The 16,831-nt window shown below is 33.7% G+C and overlaps 3 protein-coding genes across 8 annotated transcripts in view; 2 read left to right on the top strand and 1 right to left on the bottom strand.

Annotated features, from left to right (window-relative positions):
- Positions 1–1,453, top strand: part of LOC108973733 (neurogenic locus Notch protein) — a gene marked incomplete in the record, with an annotated part of 153,922 nt that extends 152,469 nt beyond the window's left edge. Inside the window, 1 exon segment of the mRNA XM_018941188.1 lies at positions 56–1,453. Within this exon segment, the coding sequence (XP_018796733.1) occupies positions 56–399 (344 nt within the window).
- Positions 1,454–4,824: 3,371 nt separating this feature from the next.
- LOC108973678 (UPF0729 protein GD16342) lies at positions 4,825–5,506 on the bottom strand. Its single transcript, XM_018941085.1, has one exon. The coding sequence runs from the start codon at positions 5,357–5,359 to the stop codon at positions 5,072–5,074; it is 288 nt and encodes a 95-aa protein (XP_018796630.1). The 5' UTR covers positions 5,360–5,506; the 3' UTR covers positions 4,825–5,071.
- Positions 5,507–5,791: 285 nt separating this feature from the next.
- Positions 5,792–16,831, top strand: part of LOC108973725 (rab11 family-interacting protein 1) — a 42,523-nt gene continuing 31,483 nt past the window's right edge. For 4 of the 6 annotated variants that reach the window (XR_001993744.1, XM_018941174.1, XM_018941171.1 and 1 more), the window contains exons 1-2: positions 5,792–5,878; positions 5,978–6,285. Coding sequence is in view for 5 of the 6 variants with exons in the window: in XM_018941174.1 (XP_018796719.1) it covers positions 6,255–6,285 (31 nt within the window). In the remaining variant the exon portion in view is untranslated. Of the gene's footprint in view, positions 5,879–5,932; positions 6,286–16,831 lie in introns of those variants that run through there. The other 2 variants (XM_018941173.1, XM_018941172.1) reach the window with 2 other exon arrangements.

Here is a 16,831-nt window from a genome sequence, read left to right as displayed (position 1 = left end):
AATACCCGATACTATGAGACAATTAACATTAATACTTTCGTTTTTCCATCGACAGATTCATTTCACTCCGGCCAAATGAATCCGCCTTCGATACAGAGCACTATGTCGGGCTCCTCGCCCGCCACCAACATGCTCTCGCCATCCTCCCAGCACAATCAGGCTTTCTACCAATATCTAACGCCGACGAGTCAGCACTCCGGTGGCCTCACGCCGCAACATCTGGTGCAAACGCTCGATAGCTACCCCACGCCCTCACCCGAATCGCCCGGCCATTGGTCGAGCTCATCGCCGCGCTCCACATCGGACTGGTCGGAGGGCGTGCAATCGCCAGCGGGCAATAATCTCTACATCTCCGGCGGACATCAGGCCAATAAGGGTTCGGAGGCGATTTACATTTGACAATAAGCACAGGTGACAGCGGTAAACGCTGCTGCTGTGCTGCGACGCGCGCCAATGTGAGCGCGCATGCGTGTGTGTGTGTTGTGTGAACATTCGCTAGAATTAATTCTAAACATACAGACATACATTTATAGAAATATACATACATACATATGTATGTCTAGTAGCATTTAGTTTTGTACAAAACAAGAGACGAAAATGTGCGTGTAAAAAGTGAGAAATTTTCAATAAAAAACTAATATTATTGATAAAAATATTTAAACGAGCGAGTAGAGCACGAACGAACTGAAAGCAAATGTGGCGTCAATGTGGTGCTTGCGGTGCGCTTTAACAATTACACATACAAACATAYGTAGTTATTATTATTACTGTTATTGTTGTTGTATATGACACGCACAGGCGCGACACCCGGCTACATGGAGACTTAGTTGCTTCCTTTTCAAAAAAGGAACTCAGCCATATTTTTTAAGTATGCATTTTTTAACCATACATACATATACATACATACATACACACTTACTATATAAATATAGTTATGCATAATTATACAGTTATAAAGCGAATATCTAAATGCAGGCGTGTGTGGTGAGGCTTTAAAGCGTGCATTGATCCAGGAGCTGCGGTGCCTATTGTAAATTATTGCTCTTTTTTAATGTCTTATACACCCACAAGCATATTAATGTGAGTAGCAAGGAGCAAGCGAACAAAAATGCTTAAACTGAAATATGCGCACTACTACATACATAGCATACAAGTAAATAATTCCTTAGTAATATACATACATACGTAATTACATAACGTTAATGAACAAGTAAATCAAAAATCAGCTGCAAAAAAGAAACTCACAATCGAATCTCCTACCAGAGGTAAATACATAAACATAAATATATATGTATATGCATAAGTTTTATGCAAACAAAATTAGTTATACATACACATACTTACATACATATATGTATATAGTATATGTAGTGTAAAAAGCAGCATACTCTTAATATGCAAACTGAAAATAGTGCCGTTATATAGTAAATATTATGCGCACGTTTTGTGAATAGCGACGAAATTGCGAAGAAGAAAGTAAAGTTATGGTGTTTTCTAAATGTTATAATGCGTGTTATTGTGGGTTAATAATTTTATTTGAGAAGCAATAGAAATTAAATTTTAAATTTTTTGTGTGTTGGTGAGCACGTTTGAAATATATATATATATATTTTTTTTTTTGTAGAAATAAGCTTAATTTTTTTTTTTTTTTTTTTTTTTTGTAAACAAAAAGCTTACAAATAATTTTGAAATTTCTTCGTGCAACATTAAATAACAACAATTCAATAAATTTGTATATTATGTTTACATTTTATAGCTTAAAACAATAATTTTTTTGTTATTTAGAAAATAACCAAAAATATATTATAAACTAAAAAGTCTTATTGTGCTAGAACGACCGCATCTCTGTTACCCACAATGTTGTTGTTTTTGTACTGACTAAAAAATATGCCTCAAAAACCTTTTGGTAAGAGCAGTAGCTTGGCAGCCTTTCGCCGTATAAAAACTGGGTGCCGCTGCGTTTGAGTAGAACCAATTCCGTTCCATGACAGTCGGGTCTAAGTAATCGGAAAGGACCGGATTTTTATTCGACCAATGTCTGTCAACTGGGCACTATGCCTCGAAATTACTTCACGATTGGTTTCTGTCGCTACAACCGTTTACTGCGATAGCTATAACCAACGGCAGAATTCTGCCGTTACAACAACAACAACATGGCTATAACCAAAACTATGACTTGCTCGAAAAATTAAAAAATAATTATCTGAAATGCATGAAATATTTTCAAAATTTAGGCAAGAATTTTATTTTTTGCTTCTTAAATTTGAATGGCAAACTTTAATAATTATCAAAAATATCTAATATTAAAAATTTGCAGAAAATGGTAAATAAAATTTCCAGCTGTCATTTTTCCAAACAAAATTTCCAGCAATTGCCGACATTTTCCAATTCAAAGTTCTGACACTTGCTTTGGTTACTTGGTACTACCAAAATAAAATTTTTAGCCCACTGCTTTACGCGATCACCATTTATTAATTGCTTATTGTTATTGCTATTAGTGTTTTTTTATTGAAAATTCATTTGTTTAAATTTGCAATTTGAAATGTGTAAAAAAGATTTTAATTAGTTTAATATGAAAGTGAAAAGTGAGCAGCACAAAAAAATTAGTATTACAAAATTTTACAAGCAAGCATGCGGCAAACTGAAGACACACTAGACTTATTTTATCCTAAAAATAAATTTAAACTAATTAACACGAAAGCAACGCTGCGCTGCATTTGGCGCGCGTTAAATAAATGTATAATTGCTGCTAGTATAAAATGTTAGCCATAAGTGCGCTGAAACTCTTCCAATATTGTTAGGTATTACAATTTTGTATTTAAAGCTAATTTCATATTATATATATACATACATATTTTTTTTTTTTTGATGAAATTATAATTAAAAATAGCAATGAAGCGTAAAATAAATAATTTTAACAAAGTGCTTATAAGAAATGTGCGCTAGCAAAAGCAACTGTAAAAAGTATCTCATGTCTATGACTTAAGTATAACTAATACGTATAGCGGTAAGTTGTCTAAAAATATTAGTAAAAATCAGCATATTGTGTAATAGCAATGTGCATTAAATTTAAATATATATAAATATTCACTGTTTTAATGTAAATTAAACGAAATTAATTGCGAATTATTAATTTTTAGTAAATATTTAAAACATGTTGTAATTGGTGAAGAATTTTTTAAATTAGTTTATAGTTAATTTTATTAATGAATACTCTAAGCATTAATTTTTGTATTTCTTATGCGTTAAAGCGTTATTTATAAATTAGTTGTAGTTCAAATTGTTGTAGTAAACGCAGTAATTTAAGTAATTTTTAATTGAAAATTAAAATTATCTGCGTCACAACTACAAAAAACACATTTATACATAATTATGTACACTTTGCAATTATTGACTGTGTGAATATGTCGCTTATAATGAACGCTCTCTGCAAAGACAACAAGACATGCAACATAAAAGACATAATTTTATTTAAAATTAATTAATGTGCTCTTTTAGCATTTAAATAGTAATTTAGTGATTTTTTTTTTTAAATACATACATATATACGAAATACACCGCCAGTAGTACTGTTTTGTGGCTAAATAATTTTTATTTCTATGCGTCACGTTTGCAGAGCCTCAAATATGCTCTAAGAATTTATTAATTATTATTTTTGTAATATCACTCGTATCTCTTGTTGGCGCATACACTTGCGAAAAAGCTTTAATTTAGTTAACGTTTATGTTTTCTGTTTTGTATCTTTGTTTTTAACGCGTCTACGATGTTCATTGTCCGCTGTCCAACACTTTCTAATCCCTTTCATGCTTTTGACTTTATAAAAAAAATATCGTGGTAACTTTTTTGATTTCGTCATGTTTTACAATGCGTTTGCATTTAATATAGATCATGTAAAATAGTGCTTTGCAAAGTATATTTTAAGTTTTCTGTAGCAGTAGTTATAACGAATTAAGTAATTAAGCGAAAATCTTTAAAAAGACATTAATAAAACATTACATATTTTTATAAAATAAATTACATGTTTTTTTTTATTGTTGTGGCAGCGAGAAAAACTATGCCGAGTCGAGAGTTGTTGGTCGAATAAAAAAATCGTGTCCGCTCCGGTTTCGTAAACGAGACTGTCGTGGTTATAACTGGCTTTAAATTTATTGTGGTTGTGGTTTTAACGTTTATCTTTTTCCCGTTTGGATGATTAGATTCAGATAAGTTGTCATCGTGGTCATTCAACACTGACTCAGGAAACGTGTTGTTTATGTCGTCGACGTAGTTGAGAACGAACCTCTTGATGATCCTAGCAGGCGATTCCGAGGTCCGGGTTTTTTTATTTTATTAATTTGCATTGTTTCTAAAGCCATTTGTTCTACTATCAGTCTGTATATACGCAAACTAGTACCTCAGTTAAAATATCAAACTGAAATTTAGATCACGCCTTTTTCTCCTTAAAAATCTGCTAATTTGTCGGAATCCACCATATCGGACTTTTATAACATATCACTATTATTCGAGGAAGCTCTATAGCATATTGCCACCATACAAAATAACCGAAAAAATTCTGAATATAGTTTTTGTATACCCTTTTCAGATATAAAAAATGCAACTGTAGAAACTATTATAGTTCCAGTGAATATTTGTCTATAAATTTTTTATTAATCTTTGCATACAAATAGGCGCAGTGAATAAGCGCACATGACTAAATTTTCGATAAAGTGAATAACCTTCGTTGGTGCGACCTTTAGCTGTTCGGGGCGGATGAGCATAATACGCTTTAAAACGTCTTTAATACACAAATTGTCAATTTTCTTATAGTGACTAAAAAGACACAGCTTTTAGTTTGAAATATCAGCTTTATTTACAATTAAATGTTTAGCCAAGGTAATACAGTTATTTAAAATGCAAAACAAAAAAATTTACTTTGCTCACAGCTGTTGAATGAAAAGTGTTACTAATACCCGTCTGCTGTTCATTATACAGTAATCGTATAGTTGCCTTCATTGTGCCCAGCCACAAGTCTATGTAATTTTCATTAGTCATTATATATTTATACATGTAACCTAATTGCACTAGTATAATTTCAGTTTTCTTTCTTTACACTGGAGCTAGAATCCACAGCGTCCTTCACAACATCTGACTTTTCACTTCCGTCATTGGTTAAAGTTTTGTTTTTAGATCCAGTGAAGGGGCAAGCGCCACCTTTGCATTCGAATGGAAATTCTGGTGTATTTTTGATTACATTGCCCTGAGCATCCTTTTTCTCCCAAGGATTCCAATAACGCTGTATAATAGGTAATACATAAGGCTGGATAAATTTGTGCCAGATGTACAGCAGCACAGGAATGATGAAGCAAGGCACACAAACCATTTTCGTAATTTGTATTTGTAGTGGAATGAAATTTGTACAAAAATTCCTTAATTCAAATGGAAAAACAATATTTGCAATACCAAATTTTTAGAATTTTCTTCGTCAGAATTATAAAACTCGTAAATTTTAATTGAGATAATCAAAACAAATGAATAGATGACATTTCGCGTAGTTGTTTTGATAGCGCAACTCTCCGGCAGATGTCGCCTGGTATTTTATGAAACAACAATGTAGAGTATGTTATTTAGTTATTTTTTTATATTAATTTTTAAAAATAATACCATCAGCTCTTCCCCAATTATAATTATTAATTTTATTTAGTTCCATCTTTTAACAAAAATAAAAGACAAAAAGTTTCTCCTTAAACATTACGGACAACATTAAAATACTGCGCTGCAACTTTGTACTCGTTACTTCTATTCGTTATAAATTCTTTGGTGAACAGCTGTCATTCGTTTTTTGCAATTTGACCTGTTCGGTTGTTATTTCCAGTTATTTCATTTAGCGCTTTAAATACAGGTAATATTGGTACATCTTGTGTTTTTTTTTTAGAATATAATCTGGTTAAGTGATTTTTTTGTTTGTTCATTAAATTAATACATTTTTAATGTGTCGTAGGTATAAAATAACAAAAAATATCGATATTCTACGCTGTGTTAAGGTGATTGTAAAAAACAAGTGCAGTGAAGTGTTGTGATGTTGGTGGCGAAGCTAACATAAAAAGTTATAAATTAAAGGTGAAATTCCAATAAAAAAGAAAAGAATCGTGCAAAACGCAATATCATACAACTGGTTAATTTAAAATATATTATTCTTATTGGAAATAAAAAAAGTGAAAATTGAGGAAAAAAGTTAATTTTCAGATTGGAGTAAACGCTGTAATTGGAAATTTAAAATGTGGAGTCCAACGCACATACAAGTAACTGGTAAGTCCATATGTAATTTAATAATATGCTACGGTGAACAATTTATATTTAACTGTTAAACGGTGGTTTCAAAATAATTAATATATTATGTGTGAAAATGAAAAAGAAATATGTAAGTTTTCAGAAGCATCAATTGCACCCATTGTGTTAGCCATAATTCGTGATTTCGTGTCAGCGCATTATTGGCATAGCTAACTGAGTCGGTGGCCGACTCACCGTCATTGTTTATATCAATGCCACTGGCTGACGAAATTGTGAGCAGCCACTTTCTTTGTGTACCATACATTTATACACACATATGTATGTCCATGCAATGGAAGAAAAAGTTGCTTCAACAGCACCTCACTAATATACATATGGTTTGATTAGCAGAGAACTGGTTTTAAGAAAAACCATAGCTGAGCAGTTACTGAGTTTCAAAGTTCCATAAAGGCAAAGCTCACAGTACAAGGCAAATGAGTGTAGCAAAAAGTTGTCGAATGCGCAAATTAAATTAAATATAGAGTGTAATTTTTGTTTGTTACAGAATGATAGCGAAGTTGTTTTTGCTTTAGCGGTATGAAAATATTTAAATAGTTAATGGTAGAGCGACCATGGCATGCCATTCAAACTCCAACTTGGGTCAAAAGCCTTTGTATAGCAGTGACCAATGCGATTAATATTCAGCTTTGTACGCCCGGTCAATTTCAATTTTATTTTCACTTTTTAATACTCTCCACAATAATGCTTTTTACAATTAGCCATCGCGAAATGAGTGTGAGCTTAGTAAAAAACAACAAAGCAACATATTTTTTATGCACACAACTAGTTGTTGGATTAAGCAGGCACGTTTCTGTTGATATTGAGGACTCGCAAATTGAACTCTTGTAAGATGTAAACAAATGTTTGTAATCATCAGATTGTGTGACCTTTATGTGTCACTTTCTACATTGTGCCATTGTTCTCGAAAAATGAATTTGTGCTTTCATTAATTTGTGGCGGCAGTGCCGTGCTCCTCGTGTTGTTAGTTGTAGCCGCCGACGCCCTGAAAATAACATTATTTGCCAAAGCACTCCTCATTCACCACTTGCTTTCCTTTATGCATACAAATGTGTAATTATTTGTGTATCGTTGTACCAACAAGGCTTTTGGTGACACGTGATGATGACTGCTATTTGTGTTTTCTGCAGATTTCACTTAATTTGGCATGCAAGTGCTGACTTTTTCTGAATTTGTGATATTTACGCGAAGAATTCCACTGAACGTCAAATTAAATAGTATGAGAGGAAAGCAGAACAATAATAGTTCACAAAAACAAAATCTTATTGGAACTAAAAGTTTAATATTTGTTTGTATACTAAGTTGTAGGCGGAAATTGGCTGTTGATAGCTAATATCTTTTTACAATATAAAATGCTAATCTTAGGAAAATTGTAAAGCCTTGATAAGAAACTGCAAATGTTTTGCTGGAAATCACAATCTTTCATATTATTTCTTACTTTTATCGTTATCATCAAATTATGAAAGTACGAGACACATTGCTGGCAATGAACGTAACTTGCACCGAACAATATGAATGTACAATTTTACAAACATTTGGTAGGGACTTTAAAAAATTCAACTTTTTTCTTATTTCCATAATAATTAAAATATATACATATGTACATATGTACATATGTAAATCTGTATGTACATACATATATGCCTATGCCAATTCAATGCATGAATCTAGACATACTAACGTACGAATTGAAAATTTATTTCGCCAGGGAAGTTAATATCGTACGTTCAACAGGCTAAATTTGGAGTATCCTACAGTGACCTTGGAAAAAATTTGTATTTAGTTCTAATATGCAGATGTGTGTTTTATAATTTATTTCAATGACATTTTTCTACAATTATTCACGCAAATTGCCTATCAAAATACCATCGCTACTAAAGCTGCAATTGTCTAATACCTCACAGTACAATTTGTTTCCTTAGACTCTTCACAAATGTAAAATAAAATCCCAATGAAATTAAAATATTTTCAAGAGATAAGATAAAAATTCCAATCTTAAAATTATTCTTTTGTGACAAAAAACAAAAAGAAATTCTTATATACTTACATATTGTATATACCATGCATATACATATGTACATATGTATGTTCATGTGAGGAAATTTTTTCAATTGTTAGTGAAACGTAACTTTTTTTAGTGTAGAAATTTAGGTGTTGTCATAAAGTATCAGTAATTTTTACAGCTGATAAGATTTCAAGCCGATTGTTAACCACATTGCCTGTTGCATGAGTAACGCACACTTCGAAAAGGCGGTGAAAGTATTCATATTTATAAGTGGATTAGTGTGTTTGTGAATGTAATGTACAAAGCATCTGATCAAATATGACATTTTCATATATTATAATACAAATCATTATTTACGCCTTCAAAATAGGCTGGCCCTCGGCGAATTTTGTTTTTATCCGGTTTCGGATCTTATCTCTGGATTGTGGAACAGTTTTGATGTTATATTCATAAAACTCACATCTCACCACCAGTAATGATGCATTGGATGAATGTAAGATCTTGAAATCGTTTTGGCAAAAGGCTCTCTTTCATGCCAATATAAAAATAAAAAATTTGTTTTTGCCAATATAGGAAACAAATTTGTATCGGTATAGTCCAGGGCAAGATTGGTCAGATAGAATACATTTACCATATAAGTACGTTGATTTTTTCTTTTATAAATTATGCCCACATATTGACTAAGTAGACACTCTTTCTTGTGTGCTGGTATGAGTAAATATGCTATTTTACAAATCTGTCGCCATCAAATCAACAATTGCCTTTGTCTTCAAGTATTTTTAAATTGGTCAGCGCAGTTCTTTTCAATATTTAAACACTGACTTATTTTCATGTGAAAATCAAACAAATTTGTCTGCAAGAAGCTGTTCATTGTTCAAGATTACTCGTGATAGCATGCTTATATTTGCTGTTTGCTATTTATTTTCCGCTTGAAATGTGTATTGAACAAGAAAACACGTTTACTTTGTTTGCAAGCAGTTATTATACCCTTACAAGGTGCCTTTTTTATAGTACAAAAAATTTTAAAATAAAATTATCTTCATTTTGGTCGGCCAGTTTGCATACAGGCTATATGCTATAGTGATCTGAACAATTTTTATACCACATGCCATATTCTATACCAAATTTAGTGAAAATTTCTTAGCAAATTTCTTGGCTTTTCATACATGGATTTGATTTTATCGTTCAGTTTCGTTCAATTTGTATGGCAGCTATATGCTGTATGGGTCCAGGTTGGCAGTTTTGACAACTGAGCAACTTGTAGGGAAGAAAATCTGGTACTAATACAAGACGGACGGACATGACCAAATCGACTTAGCTAATCATTTATGCACTATAAACATTGATGGGTGTCCGACGTTCTCTACTGGGTATTGCAAACTTGATGCCACGTTATTGTATATATGTGTGTGTGTGCATAAGTTAATAAAACAATACGTTTTTTTATCAACAATTATTTTTTGCTCAACTCATAAGTTCCGCTAATAAGCTCAAGCGAAATAATTCAAGTTCATTATTATTCATTTGTATTCGCTATTTATTACTTACGGTGATACGGCCCTTTGTTAAACACTATTTTGTTACTATTACTTTTTTTCGCAAATAATAATTACCCAAGAACAGTTGTATGAAAATGGCAGCGTAATCCCTCTTTGTTGTAACTATGGCGATGAACTTGATGAATCAGTGCTTTTGTTAGATTGTTTACATTGATTGTCATCTGTTATACCGTATGTTGTCGTTTCATTTAATAAGCAAATTAATTGTATTGAGTAACGTTTTTACTAAGAAAATTGAATTTCATTGTTTATATTGCATTTGAATGCTGATTATACTGTGAAAAGTATTTGTTTCTTATTTTATTCCTTTAATTTAGATACTAAGTTCAATGATAATGACTTCATCTCTCTCAAATATGAATAAAACCATATTATATATTATACATATATGTATATGTACATATATGGAGACGTGATTTCTAAAAAAAAAATGTATTTTAAACCAAGACTTAATTTAATGTTAACTTCGACTGCACCGACGACAAAAGGGATCCATTTCGAGGTTTCCTACTTTTTTTAAGAAAAAATACAGAAACTTCAATCTTAAAGGGGAATTTTTATCATAATTCGAAAGAACATTTTTCGAAGTTTATTTTTTGAAGATTATCTTTATCAATGTGCGATAACACGTTTTAGCATTTCGACTGTTTTGCTTCAAGGCCTGAATCGAAGGGGGATTATCCACATATACTATAGACTTTACTTATCCCCACAGGAAAATGTCTAACTGGAAGATATCACACCATCTTAATGGCCAACCGACCGGCCCAAATCGTGAAAATATTTGCTTACTAAAGTGTTCTCTCAATAAATCCATTGAGTGACGCGACTTGTTGAAAATGTCACCGAGAACACAGGTTTGAAATGGCAGCTCTTAGTTCCAAATGCGGTAATTTTGATTGTTTATATTTCCATTGAGACAAAAATGCTGAATAAAATTAGAGCCAAATGAGTCGGATCTTTGGAAGAGCTCCAATTCCTGCACAAGCTACGTATATTTTGTACGCTTTCGCTTTAAATGGGGAGCCTGATTTAGAAGCTTCAAAAAATCGTTTTTTTTTTTTTTGCTCAAATCACTTTAAAAATAATCTACGAATATGTCCTCAAAGTTTTAGATGAGAATTTTAAATATTTTCGAAGCTAGAAGAAAAATAGTTACCGAGCGTTTTGCAGATATGTATATGAGCGATTGGGCAGAAAGCGAAAACTTTGACGCGCGATTTCTCGGTTTGTCATTTTTACGATTTTTCTTAATTGGCAGGCAGGATAAAAAAAAACTAAAAGTCGTATGGAATTGGGGCGAAGTTTATTATCTTTGGCATTAAAATATCTTCTAGTTAAACTAAACTAAGAAATCTCAGGTTTGAACATATTTTTAAACAACATAAAGTAAATTTTTTTTGGTCAAAAACCACTTTTTTCAAATTTTTAAAAAATTTCTAAACTTTACACTTTTTTTGGAATTTTTTTAGTTTAACTAGAAGATAAATGATTAAAAAATATGAATTCTTTGAATTTTATGTTGCCGATACAAATTGCGACCTGCATCCTGCCCGCCGTCCGACAAATGCATATACGAGATGCATGGGCAATTGCTTTCCAACGGCAGAATATCAAAATTTCGTATCGAAAAAAGTTTATGAATGATGCTTAAATGTATAACTATAATCTCTAAAAATTTCGCTTTAATCAATTATTTCTTTCCTTCTCAAAGAAATCCTCAAAAAAAATCGATTTTTTAGAGGCTTAATAAACCAGGCTCCGCCCTTAAGACGTAAAATGTGTCGTTTCATCAGTCAGCGGCAAGTTGCTGCGAACGGCTGCGACTCGTCACGGCCTTCGTGTACGCTCTCTGTTACGGCTATTCTATTCTTGCTTCTTGCTAGATTCGCTTCTTATGGCATGTAAAGCTCTCTGGCATGGCAAATGTTGTTCTTGTAAAAATAGAAATTCGAATGGAAAAACGTTTTCTTTTTTTTACAATTTTTTATGGCGCCAACTATAAACAAAATCAAAACAATCTTCCAAATTGACCACAAAGCGCACAATCGCACTTTTCAATGAAGTCTGCAAACTGGTTGCGTAGACTTTTTGCTTGCTAAACTCTGTTAACTTCTTCTACATCCCGGAATTTAATTATTTAACCGTTTTGCAGGCATTCTAGACAATAAACGACTATTGTAATTGTGCTTTAAATACCCAATCTTCGCCAATTAAGCCAAAAAAAAGTGACTGTAAAATTAAGCTTCGGAAAATGTTTACTCGTAAAATAATAGCCATTTACACACAAACATACATGCATACACATATTTGCTATCATACGATTACTATCTTGTATAGCAGCAACAGCTTTTACACGTTCACCGTTGACCTGTGCGCACGCGTTCTCGTTTCAATGTTTGCCATTGCAAGTCTAAGCTGCTTGTTGTTGCTGCTCTTTGCATTTCACACTTTTCTTTAATTTATCTCAGTTCGTGCGCTCCGCTATTGGTAACTGATTTATTCTGTTGACCTATTTCCACAAAATAAACTTTTTTCTTTTATAGCGCTTCAACGGCTTCTTTGCTGGTTCGCTATTCGCTCGGAAACGAAGAAAGTGTATGTTCGGTTTGAAAGTTTTTAATAGTTTTAATGTTTGAAAAGAATGGAGATGAGGAAAATGGATGAATGTCAGTGAACTTTTAAATGTCAAAAACGTGCTTTGTTAACTTATATATATATATATTTTTTGATTTTTGACAACTGTCATATGGTGGCATATTGCATCAGCGATGACAGTTTTGGATTGTCAGTTATTTTGCGTTGCAGCATGAAGACTTTGCTGCGATGCATTATAGGTATGCCAACTTTTGATTTTTTGGTTATGACAGCAAAATGCTTCGACAGATTAGGCGGCCAACACTAGATTTCTTGTTATATTTACTTTTTTCTACACTTAGTTCAGTACCGACAGACTGTTTCGAATATGGTTACTTCATTTGTCACAAATCTTTCATCCAAACATCCATTCCGGTCGCACGCTCAAAAGTAAACTGCTTAAAGATAGTACAATGAAGTGGTACACCAACGGTTCAAAAACGAGAGAGGATATTGGCGCAGGAGTCGCAGGTTAATGCACTAAACTCTTCATACCTATGGGTAGTTTTCCGAGCGTAATCCGAGCTGATCTTTGCCATAAGTCGGTGTGTAGAGATAAATCTTCAACGCAATTATCGCATTGAATGTAAAGTTAAACTCAGCGTACGAGATCAATTCGCTATTGGTGCAGGAGTGTATAGAACGGCTGAACAGTCGTGTCACATCGTAATCAAGTGCTCCTTATCTGTGTGCCCGGTCACAAAGGTTTAGCCGAGAATAAACTGGCTGATGACTCGTCCGCCCCACAGCATCCACCAACATGGTAGGACCCGAACCTTTCATTGCGGTTGGTCCCCATACCAAAAACAAGTTGCACTGCATGGAAGATGGAGTGTGCGGGGAGGGTTATGGGCGACAACTTCAAGGCATGTGCCATGCTAAGTTGCTATTAGGCCTTTTGTCGTTTTTTACACTGGCCATTGTAAACTCAAGAAACACTTATATGCCTGCCAATTGATTGCACAGCAGTCTGTAGGCGCAGGATAAAGGACCTTGGATCCATGTTTCCAATTACGGATGGGGAATAAGCGGCATATTTTGTTGCCTTTGAAAGTTATTATTTATTCAAAAAAGCTTCGTTTACACTCAATACAACGTTTAAGATGATCAATCAGCGCATATGTATATTTAATATTGCTATTAAATCCTCTGGAACCACTTTTAGATCAACAGGCAGTAGATTTGAAGACAATCCAGTTGTTTTTTTTATGGATATGCATATTCGGCTACGTCTCTATCAAGGAAATTGATTTTCGAGAAAAATGTTGGTTGCAGCTCTAATAGTTATACTCTATACGCAAGACTTTATACTTGATCTGATAAAATGGCTAATGGTTGTGATTGCCAAGCATTCCATCGCAGCGGTAAAACAGCTGTCAAGTAACTGTAAGTTAATTCGTAGGCGCTTGCTTGTACAATGTTACTCGCCTTGTTCTACTCTTTCTAGACAAGCTTTAGAGTCTACACCAAAGCAAAATGCTTCAAATGCTTATATAGTATGTATACAGTTGTATAAGAAAATTAACACCGTCTCTAAACTCGATTTTCTGAGGCGTGCATTGAATGACTGCATAGATATTGACGCGATTACTTTCCTCATTTCTTCGGAAGATTTCCCATACCAACAACAGCAGTTTTTCTTGTTTCTTAAAGTGCAAATAAACATTGATTCAACTGCAATCAGTTCGCATTTCATTTACCGTTTTTGTGTTTATTAACAATCGATGCACAGTTGTCTGCAAACAACCAATCGCTTAACCGAACACACTTAGTGGCCATCAGTATCAAAACGATGCGCTTGATTAAAGCCATATGCTGTTACCGCATACTTTTAGATAGCGCTGAGCTGACCAGCTCACCAGCTCACCAGCTACTGTTTACTATAAATACGATTTTTACGGTGCTCATTTCAGTAAGCGTAAAATTTCCGCATTGCCAGTACTTGGTAATGTTTGCTTGTGCTTCTGTTTCCTTTTTTGTTTTGGTTTTTTGCTGTTTTTCTGCTGTCTGCTTTTTCAGGTCCTACAAATTTGCTACATATTTAAATTGCTTAATGGCCCCTTGCGCTATGGTTTCTCATTATACCCAAGTACTTAGAAAAAGAGGGCTGAAGAAAGAACTGTAGTGTGTTTAGCTTTCGTTAATGTTTCTGTAAGCAAATTTGTTGCTTTTCTCTTTGTTCGCCCACGTTTTGTTTACATTTGTGCGTTTTTATGTGGGCGCTGTGGGGTATTGGCCTCTGTGCTTTATTTTTAGCAAATATTTCCTTGGTTTATTTTTCCAAGTCTGCGTTGAAGTGTTCTACAAGATTTTTTTTTTTTTTTGTATTTCAGATAGCTTACTATATGTATTTAAATTGTCTTTATATTTTGTATCTAAAGTTAAATCGGCCATTGGGAGAATATTTAGGAAAATTATTAATATTTATAATGGATTATATTTGCTTCTTAAAATTTTTTTCGACAATTATAAAAAGTTTTTAAATAAAAGATTGTGGAATTACAGTGGAAAAAGTATTCACAACAGTTTGTTTCTATCCAGAAAAAAAAGTTCAAAGTATCGTTCCTTTTATTGTCGATCATTTAGATCGAAACATCCTGCCATTGGTCGAATTGATCCATTTTTCCTAAAAAAATTTCAAGATATTGGGTCATATGCTTACAACATTAACACGAATTTGAATTCCTCTGTTGTTCGAGGATTGTTGACGTATGTTTTAGCCATGAAAAAAGTAAAATCTGGATATCGGAGTGGTCAGTGCTTGCCAGTTCTTTTTGACGTCACACAAAGGTGTTTACATTGCTTCATATTCCATCGGCACCGATTTGCATTTACTGTTCGCTTTCAAGCACTAGTTGTTGTTGATGTAGCGGGAGAACTGTGCCGAGTTGACAGTCTTTGGCCGGATAAAAATCCGGGTTCGATCCGGTTATGTAAAACTCAACTGCGTTGGGAACGGCACTAGGACTTGTCTTCGCATGCGCTTAGTTCGACGACCAGTTCCTGCGCGACTGCTGGTCCTTTTGCCCTACAATAGAACGTAAGAGATCTGCTGAACTACTTGCCCTAAGCAAAGTTCATTTTGCTGCAATCGTAGGACTGCTTACTAGACACTCACTGTGAAAATGAAGTGGCCTATCGTGGGTCTCGAATGAATAAAGGCACATAATTTATTTTCAGCAGCTTACAGTATTAATGTTTCATGAGACATTCCAGATCTGATTGTTGTCTGATTTGATTTAGGACTGACGTTGTTGTTGGTATTAATGCTGGTTGCAAGATGGACGAAATTATTTACGGCTTCGATGTTATGACTGTTACAGTGACGTGGGAGCCTATTCGAGAGTGCGACGGCTGTTTGCTTGATGACAGGAGATATTTCGTCTTATCCTAGTTCAAAAGGAGACCCATTTGCTTCGGTTTCTTATTTATTCTGGAAAAAGCAGAACTAACGACGCGTTTGTTAAGACCAATGAAATCAACCAATCAACCATCGGCTTACGCAGCAGCTGTACACTCTTGTGGAAGATGGTACCTTCTCTGTTGAGTTCTGCAGCTCGAATTATTTTCTCCAACAATAGATTAAAGAAGTCACACGATAGGGAGTCTCCTTGTCTGAAACTTCGTATATTATCGAACGTCTCGGAGAGGAGAGGATTGTAGATTTTACAAAAAAGAAATTGACATTTTGAAATCCATATTTGAATATTAAGAAGTTATCTATTTTCTTTGTGTTCGAAGTTTTGTTTCAATATTTTCGCAGTCTTAATTAAATCAAGAAACTATCTTTGAGATTGAAAAAAATTATTTAAAGTCATAGATGCTAGCGAAAGATTCATTAAAACTTTATTGCTTATTAGCACTAACACTCTGTAATTCATTAAAAACTGTTTTCGTAATTTTTATACTCTCGCAACAAAGTTGCTAAAGAGAGTATTATACTTTTGTTCACATAACGGTTGTTTGTAAGTCCTAAAACTAAAAGAGTTACATATAGGGCTATATATACGAAAGTGATCAGGGTGACCAGTAGAGTTGAAATCCGGATGTCTGTCTGTCCGTCCGTCCGTGCAAGCTGTAACTTGTGTAAAAATTTAGATATCATGATGAAACTTGGTACACGCATTTCTTGTCTCCATAAGAAGGTTAAGTTCGAAGATGGGAAAAATCGGCCCACTGCCACGCCCACAAAATGGCGGAAACCGAAAACCTATAAAGTGTCATAACTAAGCCATAAATGAAGATATTAAAATGAAATTTGGCACAAAGGATCGCATTAGGGAGGGGCATATTTGGACGAAATTTT

The sequence above is a fragment of the Bactrocera latifrons genome, unplaced genomic scaffold (genome assembly GCF_001853355.1).
Source record: "Bactrocera latifrons isolate USDA-ARS-PBARC rearing strain unplaced genomic scaffold, ASM185335v1 scaffold_5, whole genome shotgun sequence".
Lineage (NCBI taxonomy): Eukaryota > Metazoa > Arthropoda > Insecta > Diptera > Tephritidae > Bactrocera > Bactrocera latifrons.
Note: the sequence above shows the minus strand (reverse complement) of the source record. Positions and strands in the feature narration are given on the sequence as shown.

Excerpts from the sequence above, each read along its gene's own strand:
- LOC108973678 (XM_018941085.1), bottom strand. The coding sequence starts at position 5,359 with ATGGTTTGTGTGCCTTGCTTCATCATTCCTGTGCTGCTGTACATCTGG.